This window comes from Anoplophora glabripennis, unplaced genomic scaffold, assembly GCF_000390285.2.
Source record: "Anoplophora glabripennis isolate ALB-LARVAE unplaced genomic scaffold, Agla_2.0 scaffold999, whole genome shotgun sequence".
NCBI lineage: Eukaryota > Metazoa > Arthropoda > Insecta > Coleoptera > Cerambycidae > Anoplophora > Anoplophora glabripennis.
Window position 1 is genome coordinate 27,169 of NW_019417129.1, and position 12,717 is coordinate 39,885.

Genomic DNA, 12,717 nt, shown 5'->3' on the forward strand with positions numbered 1-12,717 from the left:
TGAATAGCTACTATACTGAAATGTTCCTATTGTCAACTAAAGTATATTCCATGCGGAACAGCTGAAATACAAAGAAGCTTAGTATTTCCATTTGAGACTTTTCATATTTATCAATTTCTCTTTGTAGTATGGTGAAAGCGAAATAAAATAGTCCAAGTAAAAGATTAAGATCAAATTTCTCTTTACTAATAAGTGAATAGAGGTGGTGGGGTACTGAATTAATGTCTAGAGCGAGTTCATCTAGTTTAAAACGTATCATAATAATTATAAAAAGTGTGAATACTAACTGTTTCTAAAAAATAAGAGAAATAGTGCGGTGATGGTACATCCGGAAATCTGTTCGCCACTTAACTCCGTAGATATCAGAGTCGGCTTTTTGTTTTTTCAGAGGGCCACGTATACGTATGATTTATTAATGATATTTTAAAAACCTTAACATTAATTCAATATAAAATACAATAAAGTAAATTTTATTTACATATGTTTATTAAAAATAATTAACAATTTGATTTAAATCTTTGATTTTACTCTTCATTGAAATTTTTTTTTTAAATAAAAGTTTAAGAAAAAATGACATGTATCTATTACATCTGCAGTTGATCCCTACTTGAAAAAAATGTTGGTAGGTGATGCTAATTTTTACATTCAAATCCTGTATGTTATAGCGATGGGTACTGGCTTCAAAAAGAACCTAGAATGAGAACTGAGAAGTTGAAATAACGAATATCGTAAAATTGTGTACTAAAAATGCATAAACTTAAATATCTATTAATTTATCAAATATATTAATTGGATTAAAGTTTTGATTAATAAATAATGTAATATACATGTATACCCTCAAAATAATATATATTTTTTACTTATATTTGACATAGAAAAATAGAAAAAAAACTAGGATCATATTATTGTTTTGTATTATTGTATTGTATAAGCTAAAAATCAAAAATATTTAAAAATCTGAATTCAGATAGAATCAGTGTAACATGAGAAAAATAAATAAATGCCAATGTTAGGAGATGCCGACTCTGTTCAAAAAGGTATCGAATTTATGCCCGTCACCTGCGCTTACAATTACTTTGTGCTCCACTAACTCCATTCATCTAAGTCTTGGACATTAATTTAGATGATAAAAAAACGTACATTTTAATCTAGATGTTCCAGTATATAAGCAGCTACGAATTTTATAGAAGTCATCAGTTCATCACTACAGTATTAACGAGTAACACTAAATATGTGGTGTACACACAATGTAGTAGTATTCGTTCTTTTGTTGGGTTTTACCGTAGCAGACGAGGTTAAACAAAGTGATAGAAGTGAATATAAAAGAGCATTAACCAAAGACTGTGAAAACTCCTATTCTGCAACGTGTTTAAAGTTGGACATTGTTTCTTGGGTGGACAAACTTAATGAAGATGATAACTATAGTGTTTTCCCCGGAGTTTATATTGTGCGGGAAAATAGTAGCGCCAGAGCTAACACAGCTGACATTGTTGCAGATCTTGCCAGAGACTTCCCGAACGACCCTGAAGCTCGACTGGATGCATTCCTCTTGAAAAAGGTGCAGCAATATTTAAGTTCGCATTCCGTAAAACTCAATCTCTATGAAAATGACAACACTGTTTCCGGTCAAGCCCGTAAGGGCAGTGGCGGAGGTGGCGGAGGCGGTGGAAAGAAAGGTGGCGGTGGAATGGGGATGATTTTAGCTGCCGCCGCTATGATGAAGGGTACTCTTATGGCTTTGGCAATGGGTGGTTTGGCTGCCCTAGCTGGAAAAGCGTTAATGACAGGTCTTATATCCTTACTGCTGTCTGCCATTATTGGACTAAAATCGTTATCAGGTGGTGGAGGAAAAACTACATACGAAGTTGTTTCCAAGCCTGTGTACACCCATTCCAATTCTCACTCCTCCTCCCATGAGGACTATGGTCATCATGGTGGTGGTGGTGGCCATTCAGGATATGGAAGAAGTTTTGACATGCCTCTACCGCTTGGATTGCAACCCGAATACAAACCACAATAATACTTATATTTATTTAATTTATTTATAATAAAGTATTTATTTTTTTTACTCGTATATGCGTTTATGTTTTTATCTCAGTTATATCCTTAGAGTACAAGATAAAAATCTACATATTTTTCTTCAAAATGTGTATCAAAATCCATCCATCAACGTTATCCAGTTTTTAAATATTTTCTATGCCATTATTTGCCTCATGATAATATATTGAAATTCAAATTTTCACATATTCAAGTAAAATAGATTGAAAAATATTAAATATTTTGGTTTATATAAGATAGCAAATTTATTCGGTGTAAATAAATTTGTAATAAAATAGATTTTCTAAACTTGCTGTGAAGTAATCTGATTTTCAGAGATATAAACCCATCTTGTGTATTTTTGTGTTGAGAACAGCCTGTGTATTGGGATGGATCGCTTTCTTAGGATTAAAGTGTTAAAAGATTTGATAGATCTATCTTTAACAGTAAGAAAGATATGATAAAAAGAGTGTGCCATAATCGTAACGTACTAGAGGTCACACATCGTTTGTTCTCAACGATTTTGCCAGTCGGTTAAAATTGTTTCGAACAAAATTGTTGCAAAGGTGTATGGGAGAAAACTGACAGGTAAATACGTCGGTTTTACGCTTATATTAAATGAATAATTTTGCTCGAAACAGTTTTATCGCACGGGCAAAATCATCAACTATGAAGGAAGTGAATGGGGCTCCTACTAAAAGATTAACAGTTATCAAGCAATCAAATCTGTCTATAACTAGCACATTCTTTAGGCTATATCTTTTTCATTACCTATTACAGATAGATCTCTTTCTGTATTCATATTGGAATATGTAAAAATATACATTTTTTATTAACAAAAAACCCATTTTGATACAATATTTAGAAATTATAAATGTATTCATTTTGGTTGACTCGGATGTTTTATTACAAGATTTGATTCCATAAGTAATATGTAAAAGTTAAAACCAGCAATGTAGGCATTGACATTAAAATTTCCGCCCAGAGTAAAACAGCAAATACTATAGATTTTTATACATATACATATAATAAGAAAAACCGAAATGACTGTAATACAAACATAAGTCGAAAACTTAATTATACAGGGTGTTCTACGAAACAATATTTTTTAATGTAACTTAAAGAAATGGTTTGTTTTAGATTCTTTTTAGTATTACAATAAACTATAGAAATATACAGGGTGTTCGTTTCGAGTCCTCACCTCTTCACAATTCCACAAATATTTATACGTTATGTCAGTGACCCTCAAATTCAGCTTTTCTGATATGAAATCTTGACGTGAAATCAAATTCATTTGGAACAATTTTTAAACATGTAAACAGCATATAACGGTTACGAATTTAGAAACTATGTTCATTTAAACAGTTTTTCTTATTTAATGCCTAGAGTGGCTCCTCCAAATACTTTAAAAATATAACCATCTAAAAGTAGTATTTTTTCAACGTTTTTTGTCATATACACTTTTTCGTCAACATTAGTATTTTTTGAGATATCCCATTATTTATTTTGAACACCATATTTTTTTAAATACATTTTTGTTGACTTTTACTTTAAATATTAGGAATTAATAAATCGGTATGATTTGAAAAAAAAAAGAATTTTAAGTTCAGACATTTTGCAAAAATAATATCACTAATAAGTACTGAATAAAGGTACAAAGTACATCTTACTATTGTTAAAGAATATTAACTTACTAATAAACGTTTATTCAAGAAAATTAAAATAAACTATAAGTAAAAAATGATTAAAATGAATTAATACACTAAAGGAGCTGTTCAAAATTTTCTCCATTTTGGTAGATACACATTTCGAATCGTCGTCTCAGTGCGGTATCACAGGCACTCGATAATGTGTGACGGTCAATTGCAGTACAGGCTGCCTGAATTTTGTTGCATAAATCGGCCAAATCCTCTATTGGCTCTTCATACACAATATTTTTTAAATGACCCCACAAGAAAAATCAAGGGGAGTCAAGTCTGGTGCACGTGCAGGCCAACAAATTGGTCCATTTGTTCCAAACCACCTGTCGCCATATGTGGCGTGCAAATAATCTGTGACAATTCTTGCATTGTGTGGGGGAGCACCGTCTTGCTGAAACCACAAACTGCGCCGCACATTAATAGAGATGTTTTCTAATAACTCGGGTAATTCATTTTGGAGGAAGTTTAAGTTTAAGGTGCACATATGAACATCTTACTTAACAGTTTTCTTTTAATTCTATAGAAACCGATTTTTACAAAAATGTTAGTATCACATTTTTCATACAGTAAATGCATGCTGTTAATAAAATTCGATTTTCTCAAAAACGGTACAAGATATCGACTGATATACGGTATGCTTTTTTTAGTAATGTGAGAGAGGAATCGAACTATGAAAGAAAAATGTGAAATTTGGCAACGCTGTCAAAGATGTATAAATTTAAATGGATAATTTCGTCTGCTCCTGTATAATCCAGACATATTGAATATTAGTTTAAACTTGGAAATGAACATTATCATGAGTTACTTTAATTGCCCAAATTTCATTGTTGTCATGGTAACGACTTAGAAGTTATAATTGGAATTTGTTTTTCAGACTTCTTTCTTTGAAGGCGAATAACCACAACGAAGTACTACAACTATTTTGACCTCCACTGTATGCTTCTTCATTTTTGACACGAATTTCCGGACACCCTGTATATACGATTTATTGCGTTTTTGTCCAAAAACTGCCAATATCTCAATGAAGATGCATTTTTTCGAAAAAAAGTTTCAAATAAAAGTTGTTCAAAATTAATTTTCTTACAATATTGCTGTTTCTCCAATAATTTCCTGTATTAAATGAAGTACAGATTATGTGAAAATTAATGTTTTCGAGTCAAAAGAATGGTCAATTCATTTTTAAATAACAAAAGTGAATTATAGAAATTGCGGAAAATTCTTGGAAAAATCTTATATGTATAGTGTTCCGAGGTTTGAATATTTAAGAACAAACGTATAATTTTATAGGTTTTCGAGGGTGTATATTACGAATAATTATGCGCTTTTTAATATTTTCCAGAAAAATATGTTTCCTTTGAAATTTTTTCTTTTTGGAATAAAATATAAAAATTTGTAATATAATGAAATTAAAAATTTAAATTTGATGACAACCGGAAACAAATTTTCTGGAGCTGCAAAGGTATAATAAAAAAAATATCAATATTTATTATTATTTATTTATAATTAAAAAACAACTTTTTTATTTATTATTTTTAACAATTTTTTATGGACTTCCATATCTAGGTTTCTTATGTAAAACTGCTTCATCGCTGTCGCATTCTTCGTCTTCGTTATCTTCGTTATCCTCTTGTAATGAACCAGTTTTAGTTTCTATTTTTACGTTAGGGCTTTTGCCAATTATTTTCATTAATTAGTTTAACCCGGTCTGTATAATCAATAGTTGTTCATTAAGAGCAATTATAAACCGACGAAAATAAAAATATTACGACGAGGGGAATATAGTTCAAAATATAGGAGAGGAGTTTAAGAAGATTTGAAGCTGTTTAGAATAATAGAAATAAAATAACAGAATAATAGAATCATAAATTACTTAATAGAATAATACATATAAATAGAATAATAAAAATAGAAGTTTTTATCAACTTTGATATGCAAATGTTATTTTGCAACCCTCCTTTTTGAAGTACAAGTTTTCAAAATAAAAAAAAAGAGTAGATATTTCCAAAATTGTATTTAGATTTTTAGATGAACACATTTTGTAAATTCAATTAAATAAATTGTATATTTATTTAAATGTATCATTTTTATAAGTTGATAATTTGTATTAAAACGGGAAGAAAAGTTATGCAAAACACACAATATATTATTTACATTTCAAATAAAACCTGTATTTTAAAACTGACAAACAAATTTTTCTTTTTCAGTGTGCTATAACTTCTGAGGAAAATATAATTGGCTTACCTCACATCTGCGCCATAGATTTGAAATACAACTTAATTTTGTCATATTGAATGCAATTTTATATTAATAAAATACATTAGTATTACGTACACAAAGTTTCGTTTCAATATCTTCAGTAATCAGTAGATATTCAGAAACATGTTGCATATTTTTAAAAAAACTTCAACATTATCTCAAAAACGAAGGTTTTTAAAACAAATGGCTAAGTAGGAAAATACATATATTAAATTTGCGCGAGAAAGATACTCGAGATTAATTTTTGATATGTTATAGCGTTACACGCTTTATATACTGTGGCCCAAAGGTCCCGGAATAGCAAGATTAAATAAATACATTCCTTTTGGCATTTTTTGACGTGTAAACAAATGTTTACATTTATTCCCCCCACAAGGTCCCTCCCCTTTTTTTAAATTAGGCAGTATGGCTTGTGATTTAATGGCTTTGTTTTTAAACATTATTTTTTAAATGTCCCCAAAAGAGGTAATCTATGGGTGTTATGTCAAGATAGCGTGCTGGCCATTCAATAGCACCCGTTCTCCCAATCCATCTATTCGGAAACATTTGATCCACGAATTGCCGAACTCCAATACCAAAATGAGGTGTTGTACTGTCCTGTTGAAACCATATTTTGTCAAAATTAATGTCTAAGTTTTGTAAAGCAAGTACAATTTGATTACGTAACATTTGTTCGTACTTACTTTTGATCATTTAAGTTACCATCAATTACAAACGGACCAATAATGGTCGTACCATACCAGCTCACGTATTTATTTTTTGAGGTCTCTGAGTGTGTTCTTCTTTCATCCAGTGAGCCTTCGATCATAATCATCTTCACGTAACTCTTGCAGTAAATGTATTTTGTAAAGTGTGAAAGAGTTCATTTTTCTAATTCGGCAAATAGATGATCTACTACTTGCATCATGTCTCTAGCAGCCTTACGCACAGAAGTATGAGAATCTTCCACAAAACTTTGCATACTTCAACAACGTTACTGTCATTAGTTGCAGTTCTTGGGGGGTCCTGATGGGAGCACAGTTGATTTCAATACTGGCATTCTGTTTTTAAATGTATCATTAACTAAATAAACTACTTAATCGAATGACGTGCCTATCCTCTCATCATTAAAATCGTTATTTTTTTATTTGATTAAATATTTAATGAACGAATTTGACAAATCGAGTATTTTTTAGCCAAATTTACTTTATAAAATGACAAATGCGGTTTCCATGATTATTACCCAACAAACTTTATTTAATTAAGTAATTTTTTGAATTTGAGTTTAATGTTGGTTCAGTTAAAAAATAGCTGTAACTGCTTTGTTTTCTAAAATGTTCCAGAAAACTTTACATTACTGTAAAGAGAATGAAATTGTCTTTCAAATGAGGTATCACAAGCCATACCGTGTAATTTAGAAAAGTTGGGGGGAGGGGGCCTTGTGCGGGATAGGGGGAGTAAACGTAAACATTTGGGACACAGTGTATGACTAGAAACAAGAATTTACAGTCAGTTTACTTTTCTAATTTGTGTTTCAAAATATTTCTCCTTTCTAAACAAAAGTTTTGACTAGGGACCTGTCAAAGTGCTTGTATGAATATAATTGTTTATTATATTATTTGACTAATAATTGACTACTTAGATTATATTCAGAAATGAATTGAAGTTATGTCACTTATTAAACTTACACGAAACAATATTTTATTAATTACAATGGCAGTACAAATATATTTTTTAGTTTAATAACAATTAATTTAATAATAGAAAATTGGTCTAGCTCTATCATTAGGAGATTAAGGATAATAAGTAAATTTCAAATGATATGTTTATACAATTACATATTAGTACATACGCACAAATAATTAGTAAATAGAAATAAATATCTTAAATAAATATACATATAAAAATAAATAAATATATTTAAAAATGAGCAATTCTGATTAGAATATAATCTTTAAACCTTATCTTAAGATTCTTAACTTAGGTACTTATTTCGTTTCAATTCTTCAATCTTATTTTTGTCTAATAAAATAAAATTGGAAAATGACATAGGAACGACACATTTGCCTCAAACAGTTATTTATTCATTTTTAACACGGTTTTCAGATTTATACCTTGACAAGTATTTACTGACTGCTTTTAACTTAATTTTTATACTTGTGCCGAAATATCCAATAAGAACAGAGAAATTTATTTATCAACAAAAAAAAATGTAACACATGAAAGCAGTAGTTATTCTTTGGTCATTATTATTATTATGATTAATTTGTACTTACTTAGTAAGATATTGAAAATAAAATATTTATATAATAAGAAGGTATATGGTATTTAATGCGATAAAAATTAAAATTTTAGGCCTGTGTCTCATAAATTTCGAACTGAATTACAAAATTTTATCTGCAACTGTTTTTAAATACGTTACGGTAATAAAATGGTAGTTAAGAACCTATCTGATGTATCTAAATAAAATGTACATGTAGTACAATCCGTACGATATTTGTTGAGATAGAATTCCAAGAAGACCCTGCGTGACTTTCTTGGAATTAACCGCATTCGACGCCCGAGGTAGAAAAACATTGGCGGAAAATTTCAAGGCACGCCCATGCCACGGTAATCGACACCCGAGGTAGGAAGGCATTAGGGGAAAATTTAAAAGCGCTAAATTGCTACAGTAGTTCCGATAATAGAACTTTATTGGCTTATTCTTTTCTTGGAATTCTATCTCACCAAATGTTGTACCGACGTATTAGATCACACAATGACTCCATAGTTAATAAAAGTTACCTAGTAAGTATTTACAAATAAATAAAGTATCTATAAACAATACATTAAAACATACAAAATTTCCTCATTCACTTATTCTGACTATGTACAAAGAATAACAAGCTAATAGGACATATTTCTGTTAGGTACCTACTTAATACTTTGGCGACGTTTCGTCAGCGCTCCTGTCTTTTTCAATTCTATAGTAATTAAAAATACAATTATAATTTAGAAATGATAATGATTTGCACAAAAAGTTGCAAGTTATAATCTTATACATATAAATAATGAATTAAACACAAATAATGAGGCAATTAAAACAATAATTATTGTATACAGGGTGGCCAAATGAAAACAAAACAGAGTCATTTTCAGGAACTGCGTCAAGATAGTAGAAAAACGCTCAGACCCGTCGATTTTAGATTAAAAGGGGACATTCCTTGCTGATATTTTTGACTCCGCCACTTTCATCCCCAAGCAATATTTAAATGGCATTGGGGGTTGAGTAATATTTCTTTTGAAAGCTCTTACAATTCTCTTTACAACAGACTTTAAATTTTATAATTCCGCCCAATACTTATTAAGAATTTTGATTTTAAAGTTGAAACTTATGTACAAACAATTAGTAACGGTAAAAATGTCAGTCATTCGAGTTAAGTACGCCAATGGTATAAATTTTGTATTTATTGCGTTACATTGGTTTTTGGCGATTTGTTATCACTTTCGTAAAAAACACAATTGTAAAAAACAGAAATGAATGCTATACACACACAATGAACGTAAAATTAGTGGATTCCATATTATTTTCTAGTATTATTTGGAAGCGTTGGTTGGTAGTTTATTTAATTGTGTTTTTGAAAATTAAACACTATGGTTTATTCCATTGCGGAAAGGGTAGATATCATTTCGCAAGATCGACATGTCAGGAGGAAGTATGTTCTAGAGTTAGTAAAAAAATTTCAAGAGACAGGGAACGTAGCCAATAAAAACCGAGAAATTGAAAAACCTATAGTTAATGAAGCTGGTGAAGTTGCAGTTTCGGGACAAGTTCATCTTGATCCTACATTAAGTACGAGGCAGCTGGCATCTGTGTCTGGGATCAATCGAACTAGCATACAAACCATTTTGAAGAAGAATAAATTCCATCCATACAAAATACATTTAGTTCAGGAACTTCATGAAGATGATTATGACCACCCTTTGCAATTTTGCGAAATAATGAGTGAGCGAACAGGGAACGATCCAAAATTCCTTTTAAACATCCGTTTTTCTGATGAATGCAGTTTTTTCTTGAACGGGACGGTAAATCGTCATAACTCCCATTATTGGTCCGATTTAAACCCAGTTTTTCACGAGGTGCATACACAGCAACCGGAAAAATTAAATGTATGGGCTGGAATTTTCGGTGACCAGCTGATGAATCCTTTTTTTCTATCTGGTAATTTGACTGGCTAAATGTATTTGCAATTACTGAAAGACGCTATTGACAATGTCTTGACTGATATTATTGAAAATGTTCCATAGTATGATGAAGTTCATTTGATTTTTCAACAGGACGGTGCTCCTCCGCATTATGCGTTAATTGTCCGTCAGTATTTGGACCAACATTTTCTACGGAATTGTATTGGGAGAAGAGGCAGCATTGAGTGACTTCCACGATCACCGGATTTATCGCCCCTTGATTTCTTTTTGTGGGGATACCTAAAAAGTAAAATCTATAAAACACAGTCAGCGTCGCTGGAAGATTTGCGTCAAAGAATCGTCGACGAATGCCGTCGAATCACTCCGGAAATGCTTCGGAATGTGCGCGAACGTTTCGAACAAAATATTTATTCTTGATGGGAAGCGGTCATTAGTTTGAACATTTAATCAACTAAGTAGTAAGTACGCAACTAAACATAATTTAAATTTTAAAATGTACATTTTTTCAAAGTATTGGGCGGAATTATAAAATTTAAAGTATGTTGTAAAGAGAATTGTAAGAGCTTTCAAAAGAAATATTACTCAACAACCAATGCCATTTAAATATTTTGGGGTGATGCTTACCCTTGCTTGGAAGTGAAAGTGGCGGAGTCAAAAATACCAGCAAAGAATGTCCCCCTTTAATCTAAAATCGACGGATCTGAGCGTTTTTCTACAATCTTGACGCAGTTCCTGAAAATGGTTCTGTTTCGTTTTCATTTGGCCACCCTGTATAAGTAGATACCTAACAAACTTTGATTTTCATGTTCCAATAATTTTGGAAAAAAGTATTATTAAAAAAGATTATTCTTTTATTCTTGGAAATGGTCTACATAAGTATTAAAAATACCATCAATTTATAGTCAAATTGCAAAAACTTAAAATCTACCATAACATTTTAAATAACTACAGAAGGGATTACAGATAACTACATAAAACAATCTAATTTAATCAAAATTTTCCTTTCCGATTTTTACATTTTACACTTAAAAGAATTATAAAACATTAAATTACCACGAATCGTTGGCATGTATTTTAATTGCCAACTGACTAGCATTTCGAAATAAATAGTAACTATTTTTATGTGTTGGATTTTAATTCACGTGACCATTTATTACCATATCTTGGCTTAAGTTATTTATTTGTGTAACATTCTATGTTAAAACTTTTTTTATAGATTATTGTCACATCGAAATTATATCTGCCTAATTTGCTTGTTATTCCTGATAGCCTAGATAAATAAGTAATAATAGAATAAATAACCTATTTACATATTAGTGGTACTGAGTATATTTCTTTATAAAAAGATTATCTTGTTATAGAAACCAAAAATAAAAAATAGAATTATATTAAAAAAATCTGAAAAATATCATCCTACGTTTCTCAAAGACACACAGAGTAAGAGGTACAGCAAATGAATATGTTCACTTAAAATTTTAAATACATTATTGGTTAATGTATCTTTCATTTAAGAATATAAAATGATGGTTAACGTTCGTTACCAAATGTTTTGGAGTGCTTTGAAATATGTGACGTACAACTTTTATGACAAAATAAGTTTCTTACTATTTTTTGTCTCATAAATATTCTATATACAGAGTGTCGCGCTTAAATGTGATACAAGCCTGTAACTTCCTTATTTTTTGGCCGATTTCAAATTTTTTTTTTAGAATGTAGTGTGAAAAAACTCTATCTAACTGTGATACTGCTGTTTTTATTAATGCAATTCACGGCCGACTAGGACGTGCTTTTTTGACGTCAAAACAGCTAATTCGTATTATCGATTTTTTTTCCAAAAAACATATTACGTATTCTCACTCAGCATCCCTTATAACGTCTTATCACCAAGTTTCATCAAATTCGATACATTTTCAGACGAGTACTAGTTGGCCGTGTATTGCATTAATAAAAAAACAGAAGTAGTACAGTTATTTAGAGTTTTTTTACCCTACATTCTATAAAAATAATTTTTGATATCAGCCGAAAAATAAAGAAGTTACAGGCTTGTATCACATTTCGCGACATCATGGAGTGCTCGCCTGAAGCTGTATTGAATTTGATGAAACTTGGTGATAAGGCGTTTTAAGAGATGCTGAAAAAATAAGGAAGTTACAGGCTTGTACCATGTTTAAGCGCGACACCCTGTATATATTTGGACATATAATTTCATAAATACATATTGATACAAAAATAGTTTTTTGTGGTCTATATTTCGAACGCCATATTGATATAGAATTATTAATAAATAATATATTTGGATCTTAAAAGGGCACACTATATCCGGTGTCCAGAAAAGTCATGTCAAAAATGAAGGGATATACAGAAGAGGTCAAAATAGTTGTAATCTTTCATATTTTTTTTCCTTTCGGGCTTCGTTGTGGAGTTATTCGCCTTCAAAGGAAGAAGTATGAAAAACAAATTCCAATTATAACTTCTAAGTCGTTACCATGACAACAATGAATTGGACAATTAAAGTAACTCAAGGTGATGTTCATTTCCAAGTTTAAACAGATATTCAATA

General features: G+C 30.5%; 1 protein-coding gene across 1 annotated transcript; it reads left to right on the forward strand.

Moving 5' to 3' along the window:
- Positions 1-1,206: 1,206 nt before the first annotated feature.
- LOC108914021 (serine, glycine and glutamine-rich protein-like) lies at positions 1,207-2,068 on the forward strand. The gene has a single exon (XM_018719712.1). The coding sequence runs from the start codon at positions 1,232-1,234 to the stop codon at positions 2,018-2,020; it is 789 nt and encodes a 262-aa protein (XP_018575228.1). The 5' UTR covers positions 1,207-1,231; the 3' UTR covers positions 2,021-2,068.
- The last annotated feature ends 10,649 nt before the right edge of the window (positions 2,069-12,717 follow it).